The sequence below is a fragment of the Oryctolagus cuniculus genome, chromosome 1, assembly GCF_051225735.1.
Source record: "Oryctolagus cuniculus isolate XC-2025 breed Fujian yellow rabbit chromosome 1, ASM5122573v1, whole genome shotgun sequence".
Classification (NCBI taxonomy): Eukaryota; Metazoa; Chordata; class Mammalia; order Lagomorpha; family Leporidae; genus Oryctolagus; species Oryctolagus cuniculus.
In genome coordinates this window covers 8601061-8619454 of record NC_142867.1, presented here as the reverse complement: position 1 = coordinate 8619454, position 18394 = coordinate 8601061, and the positions used below count along the sequence as shown (strand labels likewise).

At 56.9% G+C, this 18394-nt stretch overlaps 1 protein-coding gene across 2 annotated transcripts; it reads right to left on the bottom strand.

Annotated features, from left to right (window-relative positions):
• Positions 1–4624: 4624 nt before the first annotated feature.
• Positions 4625–17945, bottom strand: CHRM1 (cholinergic receptor muscarinic 1). Of its 2 annotated transcripts, none has more exons than XM_051833190.3 (4): positions 17821–17945; positions 17240–17351; positions 16723–16815; positions 4625–7113 (listed from the first exon to the last, which is right to left on the bottom strand). In XM_051833190.3, the coding sequence occupies exon 4, from the start codon at positions 7034–7036 to the stop codon at positions 5654–5656; it is 1383 nt and encodes a 460-aa protein (XP_051689150.1). In that variant the 5' UTR covers positions 7037–7113; positions 16723–16815; positions 17240–17351; positions 17821–17945; the 3' UTR covers positions 4625–5653. The 2 variants fall into 2 exon arrangements, with proteins under 2 accessions (XP_051689150.1, XP_069919929.1); XM_070063828.2 differs by lacking the exon at positions 17821–17945 and adding an exon at positions 17554–17754.
• Between the last annotated feature and the right edge of the window lie 449 nt (positions 17946–18394).

Below are 18394 nucleotides of genomic sequence, written 5' to 3'. Positions count from 1 at the left end.
GCTGTGGCTTGACCCACTTCACCACAATGTGACCCCACCTGTGGGGAGCAACTGGGAGCAACTCGGACTAGACTAAGTTACTGGAATTAAGACTTATTCTGTGCATCTGCTCTCCCACAATATGGCGCTGGGAGAGGAGAAAACAGCTTCTACGCAGCTGCCTCTTGCCAACTTGAGTGATGACCTCCAGGAGCTGATCCTGCTCCTGATTGGAGGAGAGCAGCGTGCTCGGCGTGTGGGCAGCCGAGTTGGGATTGGCGGAAGAGGACTATAAAGGAGGAACATCTAAGGGGAACATCTATCTGAAGGAACACCTGTGCAGCCCCCGAGAGAGCCGGCCGGCGGTGTGCCACTCCCCCGCGGAAGTGGGGAAAGTGGCCAGGGGGAACCGCCCTTCCACGGAGGTGGAAGGGACGGTAGCCAACCCGGGAAGAACCAGCAGCAAACCCGGGAAGGGCCGAGCAGACGAAAGAACAGCGCAGGGTCCTGTGTCGTTCCTCCATGAAGAGGGGGAGCGACACCCACCCCCAAGTTTTTTGAAGCCTAAGGAGCTTCCATTTTTATCTCAAGTTATTGGTTAGAAGTAAGCAAGGGATTGAAAGCATCAGGTCTGGGTTTTGGCAAAATCGCTTTGGCTGGAGCGTGCAGAATGGATGGGAGTGAGACCTATTAAGACAGGGGTGGGACGCTGGGGCCAGTGGGCCTGCTTTGATACCACTCATGAGCTAAGTATGGATTTTTGCATTTTTAAATGACTGAAAGGCAAAAGAGGAAGACTATTTCATGACACATAGAAGTCATCTGAAATTAAAATCTCCGTGAAGCTGGAATGCAAGTGTGTTGGAACACAGTCGCGTTCACTTGCTTTTGCACCTTGTCTGCAGCTGCTTTCTCTGCAGAGCAGGGGCGAGTGGCTGAGGCAGAGGCTGCGTGATGCTCAGGTTCCTGCGTGATGGCCTCCAGCCGCTCTCTCACGTGCTTGCTGTCTAGTCCTATGCAGAGAAGTCTGCTGTCCCCTGAACTCAGGGAGCATTTTAGCATTTCAGGAGAGACGCCTGCCCCTCGTAGAGTGCGAGAGTGGCAGTGCGGGTGGAGAACATGTGATGAGTCTGGGGACTACTAGGGAGGAAGACTGGATATGGGGAGTCAAAAAGAGACTTCTGGGTTGGCTCCCAGGTCTCCAGTTTGAGCAACTGTGTGAGTGGTGGTCCCAGCCAGGCCAGGAAGACCAAGAGAGACAGTGGACCCGAGGGCCTGGGGCTGGCAGGGAGGAGTGAGAGCTGTTTCCAGGGCTGTTTGGAACGGTCTGATTCCTGGAGTTAGGCAACTTCAGCAGATGCGAAAACAGAGATTTCCCAAGAAATGAGCCTCATGTTTTGGTGTGGGAGCACCTGGGCAGTCAAAGGGCTTTGTGCTCTACAGGAGAGCAGGTGTTTGTCTGAAGTGAGTGCTGTGAAACATGAGACAGACTGAGGGTTCCAAAGGCCTGGGGAGGCCCTGGGAGAGGGTGGAGAGGCTTATCCATCTCCCAGCTGGTGAGGTTGGCCAGAGAGGTAGGACCTGTCACTGCAAGTTTATAGAAGCAGCCATGTGAGCTGATAGCTGCAGGGTCTTGGATTCCTGCTGAGGTTTGGGGACAGGAGCTGGGGTGGCCATAACCACCCACCCCATCATTTGCCCTGGGGTCCTGTTGTCTGGGAAGCCGACCCAGGCAGGTTTCTTGGCAGAGTGAGTCCCTTGGTTGCCAGCAGATGGCAGTAGAGTGACGCAGTGAGAAGGGAGATGGGGGCGGGAGTCCTGAGGGGGTGCAGAGGAGTGAGGATCCCAACGCCTTCCTCTTCCCTGTCTGCGGGAGTGGTCCCACAGAGGTGACACGCACAAAGGCACCTCGTCCCTTCCCTACTTCCTGTTCTGGCACCAAACAGGCCTTGTTTCTGCAGGGGGGCTGCACTGTTTGGGGTGGCCATGTGTAGCCGTTCTCTCCTCGTGGGGCCACGTCTGGCAGCTGGGTCTGCAGGGCTCTTGCTCCAGAGGCCTGCATAGCACAGACCTGGGGAAGTCCTCCCCACCCCAGGCTTACCCCCTGCCCTCCCCGTCCCTGCTCCTTTAAGCAAGCCACGAGGGTGGGGTGGGAGGTGGGACTCTGGGTTCTCCATAGCTCAGGCTGCCGGTGGAAGGAAAGAGCTGGGTCTGAAACTGGACCTGGTTCCTGGTCTTGTCCGTGGTCAAGCTGATCACACAGCCACCGAGGCCCTTTCTCTGCAGTCTGTCTCATCTTCCTAACTCTTCTACCAGGGCCTGTCAGAGACGAGGACATTGGGAATACCAGAATAAATCTTAAAAAAAGGGGGGGGCCCAGCACTGTGGCACAGCTGGTTATCGCCCTGGCCTAAAGTGCTGGCATCCCATATGGACGCCGGTTTGAGTCCAGGCTGCTCCTCTTCTGATACAGCTCTCTGCTGTGGCCTGGGATAGCAGTAGAAGATGGCCAAGTCCTTGGGCCCCTGTGCCTGTGTGGGAAACATGGAGGAAGCTCCTGGCTCCTGGCTTCGGATCAGCGCAGCTCTGGCCATTGCGGCCATCTGGGGAGTGAACCAGTGGATGGAGGACCTCTCTCTGGCTCTACCTCTCTCTGTAACTCTGTCTTTCAAATAAATAAAATAAATCTTTAAAAAAAAAAAAAAAAGAGAGAGAGAATACCAGACGTGGCTAAGGTTGTTGGGAGAGGGACATGGCAGGTGGGATCCGCTTACGGGACAAAGGACAGGTGTGAGCATCCAGCCCCATTCCTGATCCAAATACCTGCTTTGACCCCCACTCTGGGTCTTCAGGGGAGACCAGGGATAGTGACTCCAAAACGCTTGGGTCTCCCAACACCACCCAGTTCCTTCAGTCTGTCTGTCCCCCAGGCCTTCAACACAGGGCAGGGCATTTAGTCCTAAAGGGGGTTCAGGGCCATGAGGGAACTTTGGCAAGGGAGAGGTCCTTTTAGGGTCTTGAGCTGGTAGCTCAAGAAGCTGTGCTGGTGGGAGAGGGTATTGGGTTTGTGTCCCAGCATCTTTACACTGGTGCTGTACTTCCTCCTGGCCCCTGACCGGCCTTCCCTGTCCGCTTCTCGATCGAGTGTCTTTGCCCATGGGTTTCTGGGAGTCCCGATGGCTGTGTGTGGGGTGAATTTCCACTCCCCACCCAGGACCTCATCCCTCTAGACCAGCATTTCTCAAACTTCAGCTCGCATCAGAATCACCAGAAGTGCTTATTAAGGCAGACGGCTCGGGGCAGGGGGCTGGTGTTGTGGCACAGTGGGTTAAACCACCACTCAGGCTTTGAGTCCCGGCCGCTCCACTCCCAAGCCAGCTTCCTGCTAATGCACCTGGGAAAGCAGTGAGAGATGGCCCAAGTGCTTGGGCCCCTGTCACTTGCATGAGAGACCTAGCTGGAGTTCCAGGCCATCTGGGGAGTAAACAAATGGATGGAAGATCCCTGATTCTGTCTGTCTGTCTGTCTCTCTAACTCTGCCTTTCAAATAAGTAAATAGATCTTTTAAAAAAATGGCAAGGTTCTATCCTGAGAGTCCCTGAGGGAACCTAGGGTGACCCTGAGAATGCGCACATGTTCCCAGATGATACCCACACGACTGTGAACCAGAAGATGAGCTGAGCAGTCCTGAGTTGCCTAAACCCTGCACGTTTGGAAGGAAGGCTTAGCCTTGCCTGGCTCCTGGGAGATAGCACCAAGCCCTCCAAGTGTCCCGGCAGGTAAGGGTGTCTTTGCTTACCTGTGGGCCTTGGGAGACACCATGTGATCATGGTGGAGGCCCAGGGACACACTGTCAGCGTCATCTCTGGTGGGCAGCACTTCTTGTGTGTTGCCACGTCACTGCTAGGAGAATGCAGTGCTGTCTGAATGACTCCGGGTGCCTGGAAGTTCGCATCTCTCTTGGACCCTGGCTCCATGCAGCTATTCCTGCTGCTGTTTGATTCTGTATTCTTTCACTTACTAAACTGCCTTGTCAAGTTCTGTGCATCTTAACAAATCAACGAACCTAAAGGTGTTCTTGGAACCCCCATCGACAGCCATGCTCTGAGAAGCACTGCTCCGGGCTGTGAGATGAACCCAATCTCTCAGTTTCCTTTGGGATGGGTTTTGGTGCCTTGTGACATGGCCTGAGGCTCACCCCGATGGGGCACTTTGGCCCAGACTAGCCCAGGACCCTCACTTCCATAGTCCAGGGGTCAGCAGGCTGCGCAGTGCCTGGAAGCCTGGATGCTGAATTGTGGGATAAACCTGCAGCGTCTTTCTCTGTCTTTGGGCCTTAGTCTTCTCATCTGCAGATGGGGATTTGGAGCGCCTCTGTTCTCCCTGGTGTGCTACAGGGCTCCGGAGCACCACAGCAAACAGCGACCATGCAGGGTTGTGGGCAGACACCAGGTCACTCACCTGAGCCACGGCCCCAGGGTGCTGGGGCTCCCACAGGCCCTGGCAGGTCCGACTCCTTGGCTCTGCCCCTTCTGTGTCCACCTTCAGGACAGCGGCCCACATCCCGCCTTCCTTGCCTCCCCTTCCCCCATCCTGCTCTGGCCTGAGACCAGGGCCTGGAGCCAACACAGGGAGGAAGGCCCCGTGGTGCCCGCTGGTTATGTGGCTTTATTCACAGACTCAGCACTTGCTGAAGATGGAAAAGAAGAACATTTGGGGCCAGGCTGGGCCTGGAGATGACAGGGGCTGGGAGGCCATGCGTGGGTGGGAGTGGGGAGTTCACAGGAGAGAACCTGCGGGCTGGGCCGGGCCTGTGTGGGGCAGGACCAGAGGCAGGCAGCATGCGGGAGGCCTGGTCAGGTCTGCATGGAGCAGGTCCACCCAGGTGGTGGCTGTGAGCCAGGAGGGAGGGACCGAGGTTACTCTGGGGCAGGGGCCGTGGGGCTGGGGCCGGTAGCAGGCACCCTTGACCCCCACTCCCAGGGAAGTGACGTCATCGTGGGGCAGTGCTGCCGCCTTGGAACTTGGTGTGCGACTTGCCAAGCTGGTCCCCTCTGGTGTCACTACCCTGCTGATGCTGGGACATTTGTCTTGGGGGTGACTCACCTAGGGAAGCTCTGGGGACATTTGTAGGGAGGATGGACAATCCTACAGGGTTTGTGTAGGGCCCAGCAAGGCGGATTCTGCCTGTGGAGGGGATGGGATCCCCAGCTCCCTCTGAGCCAAGCCTTCCTTTCCTTAGTGATGGGTGTCAGTTCCCAGAGGTGGCCCCCAGAGGGCGCCATCTCCCAGCTCAATCCCGGCCGCCCAGGCCCACGGTTAATGCTAACCGGCTAGCTCCTGGCCCGCCCTGCTGGCTCCCGACTTCCTGCCCAAAGGCAAACAAGGAGCCCAAAGCCCGGATCCTCCTCCCGGGCCTTCTTCCTGGTGAAGAACCCATTCCCACCCAGCAGGGAACAGAAAAACCAGTTCCCCAAGTTTCACACCCTGCCCGGGAATAGAAAGTTTGGAAAGTTGGCAAGGTGTGTCCGGGCTGTCCAGGAAGGTGACTCGGGTGCCTGGGAAGCCTGGTGCGGCCTGAGCTGGGCTTCGGGGCTGAGGACGCGCAGCCCCTGCCCGCTTTCCACCGGCCTCTCCCGGGGGCTGGGGTGCAGGGGTGCAGGCGAGGGGGCCATCAGCACTGGCGGGAGGGGGTGCGGTGCACGGAGCCAGGGCGCTTGGGGATCTTGCGCCAGCGTCGCTTGTCCCAGCGGCAGAGCAGCAGCAGGCGGAAGGTGTCCCTGAAGGCCTTGTTGCAGAGTGCGTAGCACATGGGGTTGATGGTGCTGTTGACGTAGCACAGCCAGTAGCCCAGCTCCCACAGGGTCTCGGGGACACAGTCCTTGCAGAAGGTGGACACCAGCACCATGATGTTGTACGGTGTCCAGGTGAGGATGAAGGCCAGCAGGATGGCACTCAGGGTCCGAGCCGCCTTCTTCTCCTTGACCAGCGAGAAGGTCTTCCGCTTGGCCAGCTGCTCCTTCCCGCGGGGCTTCTGGCTCTTGCCAGCCCGATCGCGGCCCTTCCGGGTCGGCCTCTTGACTGTGTTTGGGGAGCTCCTCGGGGGCTGCTTGGCGGGGGCCTGCGCCTCGGGGTCCACCATGGGCATCTTGATCACCACTTCGGAGCCAGGCTCCTCGCCTTCCGAGGACGTGAGGGACTCCATGGAGCCTTCGTCCTCTTCCTCCTCCTCCTTCCAGCTGTAGGCCTGCAGCAGCCTGGGGGCCCTGCAGCAGCGACAGCAGCCGCCTGCAGGAGTCTCTGGTGAGCCCTCGGCCCCGGGCTGCGACCTCTCCGAACTGCTGCTGCTGCCGCCCCCTTTGCCCGGTGTCTCGGAGCCCTGCAGGGCTGCCAGCTCCCGTGCCCGGTTCTCCGTCTCCCGGTAGATGCGCCAGTAGAGCGTGCACATGACAGTGACAGGGAGGTAGAAGGCAGCCATGGCTGTGCCGAAGGTGATGATGGGCTGGGAGAGGAACTGGATGTAGCACTGCCCAGCCAGCACCGTCCGCTCCCCTACCAGATATTGCCAGAAGAGGATGGCGGGAGCCCAGAGGATGAAGGAGACCAGCCAGGCCAGGCCGATCATCAAGGCCGCCCGGCGGGGTGTGCGCTTGGCACGGTAGCTCAGCGGCCGGGTCACGGAGAAGTAGCGGTCAAAACTGATGAGCAGCAGATTCATCACGGAGGCATTGCTGGCCACGTAGTCCAGGGCCAGCCAGAGGTCGCAGGCCAGCGTGCCCAGGGCCCAGTGGCCCATGAGCAGGTACGTGGTGTAGAGGTTCATGGAGAAGGTGCCAATGATGAGGTCAGCGCAGGCCAGGCTCAGCAGGAAGTAGTTATTGACTGTCTTGAGCTCTGTGTTGACCTTGAAGGAAATGAGTACCAGCAGGTTGCCCGTCACCGTGGCCAGGGACAGGAGGCCCGTGGTGATCCCGATGAAGGCCACCTGCCAGGGACCCTTTCCTGGTGCCAAGACGGTGATGTTGGGGCTGACGGCAGGTGGGGCCGAGGTGTTCATGCTGGCTGGGTGCGGTGTAGGGGGCGGCCCCCTTCCTCCAGTCACACGACAGGGCTTCCTCAGAGGGGTACCATCACCTGAAAAGAAAGGACTTGGCTTTGGTTGGGCCACGGGGCAGCTCGGTAGCCCCCCGAGCAGCAGCTGCTGCTGATGCAGCCCCTGACGTCTCAGAGCTCTGGGCCAGATGACGTCACCGTCCCTTGCTTGCTGCCCGCACACAGCCACTTAGAATGCACGCTGCCCCAGCCGGGGGTGGGCGGGCCAGCATGGAGCGGCTTTTGGGAGCCAGGGATCTGAGCCCTCAGCCCAGCCTCGCTGTTGAGATTCTGTAAATGCCTACCCAGTTCCTGCCTTTCTCGGCTCACCGGGGAGGAGCCGGGAGACTCGGTTTTTGTCGAGGGTCCTGCCAAATTTTCAAAGGGTTTCACTCAACCGTATTCAAGCCAGCCACAGTGCTAAGCTCTTGAGTCAATTTTCTAATTGATCCGGCGCACATGTCTAGGATGAAGGTCTCTTATTATTCCACTTCGCCCTGGCAGGCGACTTTGGCTGGAAGCAGCGGCAAGGCTTGGCCACCGAGACACTGGCGGGGAGCAGCACTGGCCCCTGCATGCGGAGCTCTGAGCTTTTCTCCACCAAACAGGGAGAGATGGGAAGGAAGACGACTCTGGAGCAGAGGAGGGGAAATCATGGGAGCAGAGTGGCACGGCGTGTGCACGTGTGTGTGTGTGTGTCAGGGCTGGGGGAGTGTCTGGGGTTGGACTGGACCCTCAATGAGGGCAGCAGGGAGACGCTCACTTGATGGTAAGGGGTTCTGGAACAAAAGCAAGCAGCAGGGAAGAGAGCCTCGGCTCCAGCTATGTGGGGTTCTGGCCCAGATGGGGCGTGGGAAGCTCCCCTCTCTCTCCCCACGCTGTTCCTGGGCCCAGCTGAGTCTGTGTGTGTGTGTGTAGGGGGGCAGCAAGGGGATGAGAAGATTCCCCCAGACTTGCGTGGGACCTGGAGTCTCGCCCAGGCACTAAGGCTGGGTAAGGAGAAAGGCCAGGGCCCTTAGCCATCTCCTGGGAGCCCCCACAGCCAGGGGAAGCCAGGTTGAAGGTGGAGGGTCCAGGCCTGCTCAGCCAGGTCTGTGCCTTGCTGCTAGGTGATTGGGAGGATTTCTTCCTGTTCTGGGCTTCAGGCAGCCATCTGTCCACTGAAGAGGTTGGGGGAAGGGGTCCTCTCCAAACTACAGCTTGTGGCTTTCAGGGACTGTATTGTTGCAAGCCCTGGTGTTCCTTGGGGACCTGATCTGTGACAGAGACTCGAGTGCCATGCCTGTGGGGGATGGCGGCCTTGGTGGGACGGGGCCCAGCATGTGCGGTCGAGGGCATCTCCATGGAGAGCTGCCAGTGTCGGAGAGTGGCTGTCGGCTCAGTGAGGGGGGCTGCCCAGCGCTCCTGTAACTGGACTGGTTTGCATGTGAGGGGCAGACAAGACATCACCATTAAGAACCTGGGCTCGGGGCTGGTACTGTGGCATAGCAGGTAAAGCCGCCGCCTGCAGTGCTGGCATCCCGTACGGGTGCTGGTTCAAATCCAGGCTGTTCCATTTCTGATCTAGCTCTCTGCTGTGGCCTGGGAAAGCTGTAGAAGATGGCCCAAGTTCTTGGGTCCCTGCACCCATGTGGGAAGACCCTGAGTAAGCTTCTGGCTCCTGGATTCGATCGGCACAGCTCCGGCCGTTGTGGTCAGCTGGGGAGTGAACCAGCGGATGGAAGATCTCTCTCTCTCTCTCCTCTCTCTCTGCCTCTCCTTTTTTCTCTGTGTAACTCTGACTTTCAAATAAATAAATAAATAAATCTTGAAAAAAAAAAAAAAAAAAAAAAGAGAATCCGGCACTGGAGCCACACAGTCTGGACTGGAGCCGAGCTTCACCACTTATTTACTGGGTGTGTGATTGTCACAGGCAATAGAACTTCTAGATGCTTCAGTTTCCTCTACTGGAAAATGGGGGTAACACCCATTCGCTAATTAGCTACTGCCTCAATGAACTGTTGCACGAGTCAATGAATGTAACAGCCCCTGGTACATGGTGGGCTCTAGGACCCTGTTAACTCTCAGGATTTGTGGCACAGGGGGCTCCTTCCTGCCGGGCAGGTGCTACTTCTTCCATTAAAAGTCCAATCAGACAACAATAGCAACTAATACCACCACCACCACCACCACCACCACCACCACCACCACCACCATCACCAACAACAAGAACAGCAACAGTGCTCACTGATGTTCTTTAGTGGCTCCAAGCATCAGCCACTTATGGCGTCAACCTTAACTGGAGCCTAAGACCTAGGCATTGATTTCATCTCCACTTTATGGATGGGGAAGCTGAGGCTGAGAATTTGCTCAAGATCCTGCAAGTAGGAACTATAATGTGCACCCAGTCACTTTGTTCTAAGCTCCTGGCTCTAGCCTGGCCCAACCCTGGGGGCAGTGGGGAATGACCAGCAGGTAGGCACTCTCTTTCTCTCTGCCTCTCATATCATAAAAAGAAGGACAGAAAAAAGAAACTTCCGCTACTGAGAACCAACGGGTGGCCTGGGAGCCGTGGTTCGCCGGTTTGCATTTTTATAATAATGCATTAACATGGGATTTATTTTGATTACTGAGTTTTGTGGCATTCCCTTCTGTAACTGAAGTCCGGCAGAGGCTGGAGGCGGGGATCAGGCTGGGGTTTCCAGCTCTGCTACACCTGAGAGTTGCCTGGTAGGACTCTCGTCTCTTGGATTTTTTTTAACTCGGTGCTATTTAGTGCCTGTGGCAAGAAGGGAGCAACTGAGGCCCAGACAAAAGCAGGTAGGAGCATCATCTGGGCCATGGTTCCCTGGCTCCTAGACTGAGTGCTGACCCCCACACCGTTGGCCCCAGATAAAGAACTGGGAAGGCAGAGACCTGCGAAGGCTGAGTAAGATCAGAAGAGATGGGGGAAGGTGGCTGAGGGGCTGCACCCTTCCCAGCCGCAGGGACTTCTGCCAGGGCCAGATTTGGCTCCTTATCCTACAGTGGCCACATGTGTTGGCTGAAAAAGTCAAAGCATGCCCCAAAACCCAGTAATCAAGAAAGTAACATATTTTTGTAAAGATTTATTTATTTGAAAGGCAGAATGACAGACAGAGAGGGAGAGACAGAGAGACATCTTTCATCCACTGATTCACTCTCTAAAATGACCACAATGAGCAGAGCTGGGCCCAGTGGAAGCCAGGAGCTAGGGACTCCACCCTGGACTCCCATGTGGGTGCAGGGACCCAAGTCTTGGGCCATCCTCTGCTGCCTTCCTAGGAGCATTAGCAGAGAGTGGATTGGAAGCAGAGCAGCTGAGACTTGAACTCGGCTCTTCGTGCATGGGATGCTGGCATTGCAAGCAGTGGCTTAATCCCCTGTGCCACAATGCCAGACCCAGGAAAGTTATATTTTAATTCAATAGTTAAAAAAATGGAAATTAGTGCAGAATCATCCACGATGGAGAAAATGCCCTGTATTTGCACGCCCTCTCTCTAGCCTCACCCAAATCCTGGCCCTGGGTACAATGAATCTTTCTGTATGAAAACAGATGGGCTGCACTTTGTGATTTGATTTTTAAAAATATTACGTTAAGCCAGCGCCGTGGCTCACTTGGCTAATCCTCTGCCTGCAGCGCCGGCACCCCAGGTTCTAGTCCTGGTTGGGGTGCTGGATTCTGTCCTGGTTGCTTCTCTTCCAGGCCAGCTCTCTGCTGTGGCTCGGGAAGGCAGTGGAGGATGCCCAGGTCCTTGGGCCCTGCACCCGCATGGGAGACCAGGAGGAAGCACCTGGCTCCTGGCTTCGGATTGGCGCAGCGCACCAGCCGCAGCGGCCACTTAGGGGGTGAACCAACAGAAAAGGAAGACCTTTCTCTCTGTCTCTCTCTCTCTCACTGTCTAACTCTGCCTGTCAAAAAAATAAAATAAAATAAAAAAAATTATGTTATGACGTTAGGTATCTTGTTTGGTGAGGGCTTTGTTTTGGTGCATTCCTTTTTATTTTTTAAAGACTTCTTTATTATTTGAAGAGCAGATTTACTGAGAGAGAGGGAGAGAGAGACAGAGAAAGAGAGATAGAGATATATAGAGAGAATCTTCCATCTGCTGGTCCATTCAGATGGCTACAACAACCACGGTTGGGCAAGGCTGAAGCCAGGAGTCTCATCTCCCACGTGGGTGGCAGGGTCCTAAGTATTTGGGATATTTTCTGCTGCTTTCCCAGGTGCATTAGCAGGGAACAGGATTGGATGTGGAGCACCTGGGACTTGAACCCGAGCTCATACGGGATGCTGGTGGCGTTGCAGCAGTGGCTTAACCTGCTGTGCCACAATGTTGGCCCTTGGTGCTTCGCTCTTACATTTTGCTCCAAGGCGAGTAGCTCATCCTAGGCTCCTCCTAGGCGTAGCACTGTGGACCATAGCTTCAGGTCTGAAGCTCAACCCCGTCCCTAGCCAGCTGTGTGACCATCAGTAATCAGTTCACCTTTTACTCTTCCTGCTGCCCCCGTATCTCAGCCAATGGGAATAGCAGAGTTCAAAGTGCCCAGCCCCTAAGCAGACACTGAAGTGCAGGGCCTCTGCTATCATTCCCGGCTCCTTATTCTCATTCACAGCCCAGCCACTTCTCACTGTGCCCCTTCCCCTCCATACAGACCTCTGTCTCAGCCTGTCTCCCATTCCCAGCTTGCTAGTTTGTGCCGTGGCAGAGTTGTGCCAGCTTGGTGTCTGGGAGATCTCCTAGGGTTCTTTTTATTTATTTATTTATTTGACAGGTAGAGATACAGACAGTGAGAGAGAGAGAGAGAGAGAGAGAGAGACAGAGAGAAAGGTCTTCCTTCCATTGGTTCACTCCCCAAATGGCTGCTACGGGCTGGTGCTGTGCCGATCCAAAACCAGGAGCCAGGTGCTTCCTCCTGGTCTCCCATGTGGGTGCAGGGCCCAAGGACATGGGCCATCCTCCACTGCCTACCAGGCCAGAGCAGAGAGCTGGACTGGAAGAGGAGCAGCCGGGACTACAACCCAGCACCCATATGGGATGCCGGCGCTGCAGGCGCAGGATTAACCAAGTGAGCCACAGCGCCAGCCCTCATAGGGTTCTGAAACCAACATCTTAAGACGTGAGGCTGGTAGCTCATTTAATTCTGTTCCTGGGCTGGGATGACATCAGCTCAGGGTGGAACAGAGCTGCCTTTACCCAGTGCAGGCTCTTGGAGGCTCTTACCTGGGTGAATTTAAAAATGCTTTCAGATGGGGCTGGCGCTGTGGCATAGTGGGTAAAACTGCAGCCTGCAGCGCTGCCATCCCATATGGGCGCCGGTTCAAATCCCGGTTGCTCCACTTCCAATCCAGCTGAGGCCTGGGGAAGCAGTAGACGATGGCCCAGGTCCTTGGGCCCCTGTACACGTGTGGGAGACCCGGAAGAAGCTCCTGGCTCCTGGCTTCAGATCAGCTCTGCTCTAGCTGTTGCAGCCATTTGGGCAGTGAATTGAAGGATGGAAGACCTCTCTCTCTGTCTCTCCCTCTCTCTGTCTGTGATTTTGCCTCTCAAGTAAGTAAATAAACCTTAAAAAAAAAAAAAAGATCCTGGCTGGCGCCGCAACTCACTAGGCTAATCCTCTGCCTGCAGTGCCAGCACCCCAGGTTCTAGTCCCAGTCGGGGCGCCGGATTCTGTCCCAGTTGCTCTTCTTCCAGTCCAGCTCTCTGCTGTGGCCCAGGAAGGCAGTGGAGGATGGCCCAGGTCCTTGGGCCCTGCACCCGCATGGGAGACCAGGAGGAAGCACCTGGCTCCTGGCTTTGGATGGTGCAGTGCGCCATTTGAGGGGTGAAACAACAGAAGGAAGTCTTTCTTTCTGTCTGTCTCTCTCTCTCACTGTCTAACCCTGCCTGTCAAAAACAAAACAAAACAAAAAAACAAAAAAACTCCCTCATTTTTTTTGTCAGTTGGGGACAATCTTCTACCTGCTCAAGGCTGCTGGAGGATTAGCAAGATGGTGGGTGTGCAAGAATCTTGTGGCTGATGCCCCTAGGAAAGACCTGTCCTGGGTGAGCGTTTGGGTGCCAGAGTTTGGTGGTGGCATCAAAATTTCTGCTTAGGGACAGCCATCTGATTCAAAGAGGGGTCTGGGGCCGGTGCTGTGGTGCAGCGGGCAAAGCTGCTGCCTGCAGTGCTGGCATCCCATATGGATGCTGGTTCTAGTCCTGGCTGCTCCACTTCCCATCTAGCTCTCTGCTATGACCTGGGAAAGCAGTAGAAGATGGCCCAAGTCCTTGCACCCTCGTGGATCTCATGAGAGACCCGGAAGAAGCTCCTGGGTCCTGACTCCCGGCTTTGGATCAGTGCAGCTCTGGCCATTGCGGCCCATTGTGGAGTGAACCAGCGGATGGAAGATCTCTCTCTCTCTGCCTCTCCTTTCTCTGTGTAACTCTGATTTTCAAATCAATCAATCAATCAATCTTTTTAAAAAGGGGAGGGGTCTGAAGCTGCACCTGCAGAGCCTGTGAAAATGTGCATGGGGCAATGCAGCTGGTTGGTGGGGATTGCAGCGGGGTTGGGGGAGGGAGACTCCCCAGGGCAGTCCCCGGCACTGCCTTTCCCTGGCTTCGGGCTCTTGTCTTGCTGTGCAACCTTGGGCAACACCATCCTGACCTGGAAACCCTTCTGTGGGATGGGGGTGACTCCTGGGATGTGTGTTTGTGTGTGAGGATGCGTGCATTGCGGAATTAAGACTAGACATGGTGAGGTTGCATCCATGGCGTTGTGGGTGTATGTTAGAGCTCATCCTGGGAGGGTGTGAAGGAAACAGGTGTGATGCCCAGGCACAAGATCTCCCTATGAGGGCTCTTGGGAGTCTAACATTATCAATAATAACTGATACTTACTGCTGCTCTGAGCATTTCTAGCATTTCTATAGATTTACCTGTTACACCTCCTTGTGATGTAGATTTACCATCCGAGGTTTGCAAAAGGGGCAGCTGAGGCTTTGACGCCTTAAGGGCATCAAAGGTGCCCTGCAACCAGTATCGTGGTCTCAGACTCCAGTATCTTGGACCCTGACTGCAAGCTGCTGTGTAGGGGATGAGGAGGCTCATCAGCCCCCTTGCCCACCTCAACTCCCTTGGCCAGCTTGAATCAATCGACCATGAGGACTTGGTCCTCCCTCTAGAATCTGGCCTGTGTGTGTGACAGTGTCATGTCCTCTCTGTGTGACATAGGATGACAGTGCTGTGGGAAGAGGCAGACTAGCATGTGGCTATTTGAGAGGCAAGGTAATGCCAGTCTCATTCACAGCTTTTCCTCAGGGCTTGGCACATAGTAGCTGCTCAAGGAATATTTGTGGGACTCGTAGAGGAAGGTGTACTTAGGGACTTCTCTTTGACTTCAGGCCCCGGAACAAGAAGATGAGCTCTAGAGCAGGGGGCTGGGGGGCTCTTCTGCTCGCTTCACCTCATACATACCCTCACGAACCAGGCACCCCTCCCCCTGCTTGCGTGACACCTGCCTGGCTTGAGAGCACAGGAGAAAAACAGGCAAGAGCATTCTCATCTGTGAAATGGGCCCAGGAAACCCTGCCTCAGTGGCTGTGGGGAAGCCAAGTGGGGTGACAAGACAGGCATAACTTCCTCACTGCACCTGTCATTGAAGGGGGAGGAAAAAGTCAGCCTGGGTCCAAAGGGTTAAAAGATGAGGTCACAGCCTGTAGCACTCGGCAGACCAGACTGTTGACCACCAGCGGCCCTGGACCAATCCCCAGGGGCTGGGGATCTGGCTGGTGAGGGGAAGGGGGAGGAGTCAGAGCCACTGGGGGAGGCAGGAGGGGGGCAGCTGGGGAGAGGGATTCTTGAACACTCTTTCCTGAGCCTTGCCACTGCCCAGGGAGTGCAGACAGAAGGGGCGGCACAGAAGGCAGGGGATGCTGTGCTGGAGATTCAGGGGGGAGGAGTGGAGCCATCTTGTGATTCTGACACCTGAAGCCGCAGAAAACCCCACTGGGCAAAGGGGACAACAGTTGGGGGCAGGACCTGCACAGAGTGGGGCACCTGGGACCTCATATGCAATGAAGAGGGTGCTGCTTCCGGCCAGGTCTAACCTAGAAGCCAGCCTATGGTGCTTCCTCTGTGGGCTAACTTTTCTCAGAAGGCAGCTCTTTGACCCATGACAGGTGCACAGAATAGGTAATTCCTGGATGCTCACGGGCACCTGTGCCTGGGACCCATCCCAGGCCTTAGGAATCAGGGAGTAACTAAATGGAATCAATCACATTTTCAGGCTCCAGTCCCCGCTGGCAGCGCCAGCTAGCCCCGTGCAGGGCAGCAGCCATCAGTTAAATGCTACACAAACACATGGCTGAGCTGGAAGAGCAGCGGTAGCCCTAGAACCACTGCCAAATGTGCTCGTCCATGATAGAACTTAACCAGTTCCCTGATTTCAGCCAGACCATGCCAAAGCCTGGCCATCCATTAGCAATCTGGGCCGTAGACCTCATTCTGCTAGTGTGGCATCAGAGGCTCCGGGCCCCTCATCCTCCTCCCCACGTGCCCTGGCTCCTCGCTCCTTGCACTCCCCTCCCCCTTTCCTTTCTTCTCTCCTTCCCTCCCCCAGCCTTCTAGGCATCACCATGGCACCACAGTAGAACAGAAACCCAGCACGATTCACCCACCTCTCCCGCCCGCCCGCTCGCCTGCCGGGAGCCGGAGCTCCTGCTTCATGGAGCTTGCCGCGCCCGGGCTGTGCCACCCTGATCATCCCGCTCAAGGGGGAGGCAGCGCAGCGCTGTGCTCAGGGTGGGCAGAATAGGGGCCCAAGCTCCAACCCCTAATGTCCCCTCTGTGGCCTTGGGCATGTCCCTTCCTCTTTCTCAGCCTCAGTTGGTCTATCTGTAAAATGGGCAGGTTCCTTGCTAGGTCTGACATGACCTCTGCCCAGCCTTATTTATTTATTTATTTATTTATTTATTTATTTTACTTTGGATGCCCCTTTGCACTTCAGAATCTAGTTCCCAGGTCTCCAGTGGCCAGCTCGGCAGGGGAGAGAGAAACCACATCTCTGCAGCTCTGCTTCATCACTTCCTCCCCCTTCGTATCTCAGCAGCGATCACAGCTTGCCCAGCAGCTGAGGTCAGGGGGCAGAGAACTCTCATCTGACAGCTCAGTGAGCAGCTGATTACTGGGGACAGGAGATGTCCGCTGCCCGAGACTGCCTGACTCCTTCCGGCCACTTGGGCAAGGGGCCCTGGGTCAGTCTGGGCGGAGCTTCAGGCGTAGGCAGTGATGACCCCAATCCGCACATGTCCGAATGGCCTCATGGAAGCTGACTGCCCCCTCCCCAGCTGCCTGCCCAGGAGCTGGCAATCCTGCAAGAATCAGAGCTCCTGGCCCCTGGCCAATCCCAATTTTGTGGAGTCTGGGGGCACTGGGATGGGTCCCGGGCACAGGTGCCCATGAGCGTCCATGAGTTACCTGGACGTGGGACAGAGATCTGCCCTGCAGGATCCTGAGGTTCTAGGAATACAGGGAGGGCCCTTCGGGTCTCTGCACGCGTCAGGGCCACGTTCCCTGGCTGGTGAGGCCACCCATGTGCTTGCTCATTTGTCCCCAGAGAGCCCTGGGGCTCTTTGCCTGGTCTCCCGCTGGCTTCTGGCCCAACACCCACCTTGGCATCCAGCTTGTCCGTCTGGCCAGCAGCCTGGTTCAGTCCATCTCGTAGGAGCTGAAGGTGGATGGGGGTGGTGGGATTCAGGGTGCCCTGGGGGAGGAGAGGAGGAGATTCTAGGACCAGCACCTGAATTAAGTGGGGGCCAACCTCCCGCAGGATGGTGGTGATGAGGGCTGCCCCCGGGGGGCCCTGCCCTTTCCACTCTGCCCCTAGGGTGCTGGGGGTCTGCCCGCTGTGTGGCAGTCCCTGGGATCTGGGTCCATTTTCCTAAGTGTGTGTGGGGGTCTCCATCTCCTCTGCCAGCGGAAGCCCAGAAAAACATCGTATCCACTCCAAGCCAGGATGTTTGGAGCAGCCAATGCCATGCTCCAGGAGCCCCCTTGGCCTTCAGACCCCTCCCTGGACACCTCCTCTCTCTGGGGTCCATCCCCATTTCTGTCTCACCCTGCTCTACCCCGAGGACCCTGCCCCCACCTCAGCGGAGCCCCTCCCAACCCCTCCCAGAGGTACTCACCATGGGGCCGGAGAGGGGTCTGTAGGATTCTCAGCTACACTGCTTTCCGGGGGGGACGGCAGCGTCTCCTGGGACCCAAACACCTGGCTCCCGGGGGGAGCTGTGCCCTGTGCTGGCAGCGGGAGAGGCACAGCCAGTGATTGGCATGTCCCACCCCCTGGCACGCCAGCCCTGGGGGGGAGAGAGGGAGGAAGGGAAAGAGAGGGAGGGAGAAAGAGAGAAGGAAGGGAGGAGGAGCTGGAGGGAAGCCTCAGGCTGCATCTGGGGCTGGACTAGGTCCTGGGGCGTGCCCCCTCCTCCGCCAGGGCACCCACCTTGTACCCCGCGAGGGAGGGGGCAGGACGTGAGGAAGGCGAGCCCAAGAAGGCTAACAGTCCAGGACGGGAGAGAAGGCGGATACAGGGAGACAGACACCCACACCCATGCACACAGACGCAGCGGCACACACCCTCATAAAGGCACACTGTGTTTCCCCGGGTTCCTGCTCCCAGCCCCTGCGCAACATGCCCCAACACACATGGCACGGGATTCACACGCCCGCGCCCCCCCCCCCCCCCGCACATGCCCACGCGCCCACCCACCCAGCCACACGCCCTGCTCGTCCCCCCTGCTGGCAGGGAGCTGGATTCCTTCTGTTTGGAAATGACACATTGGGCCTCACGTGAGAAGCTCCAACTTGGAACAGACCCAGAGGGCTGGCGCACCGCGGACGTGCCCGCGTGCGGGGCTGTGTGCTCTGGCGGCTGACTTTACTGCCAGTCCCGGCGTGAGGGTGTACGGGTGTCTGGTTCGTGGGGATGGGTCAGGGGCCGTGTGTGTGAGTGTGTGTGCTCCGTGGCACCATGCCGCTTGTGTAAATGCAGGTGCGTTTCTGCCGGTCTGGAGGCAGGACGCATGTGCATCGGAGCGCCTCAGTGTTGCCCAACATTCAGAACTTGCTAATTCTGACAAGTGAGGCAGCCCCTACCTCCCTGCCTGCTCCACCCCCAGCTTCCACTTGGAAGACAGACAGACAGGCAGACAGACAGCTCTCCTCCCAGCTTGTCAAACTCTCGTCTCCTCTGACTCCCACTCAGGGCTCACAGGTGCATACCTGGGAAGTGCGAATCCCTCCCTCTCCACCTCGCTCAGCCCTGCAGCCTGGCCAGCGCCTCT

Bases quoted from the DNA above. Each gene is read 5' to 3' on its own strand.
- CHRM1 (XM_051833190.3), bottom strand. From the start codon at position 7,036: ATGAACACCTCGGCCCCACCTGCCGTCAGCCCCAACATCACCGTCTTG.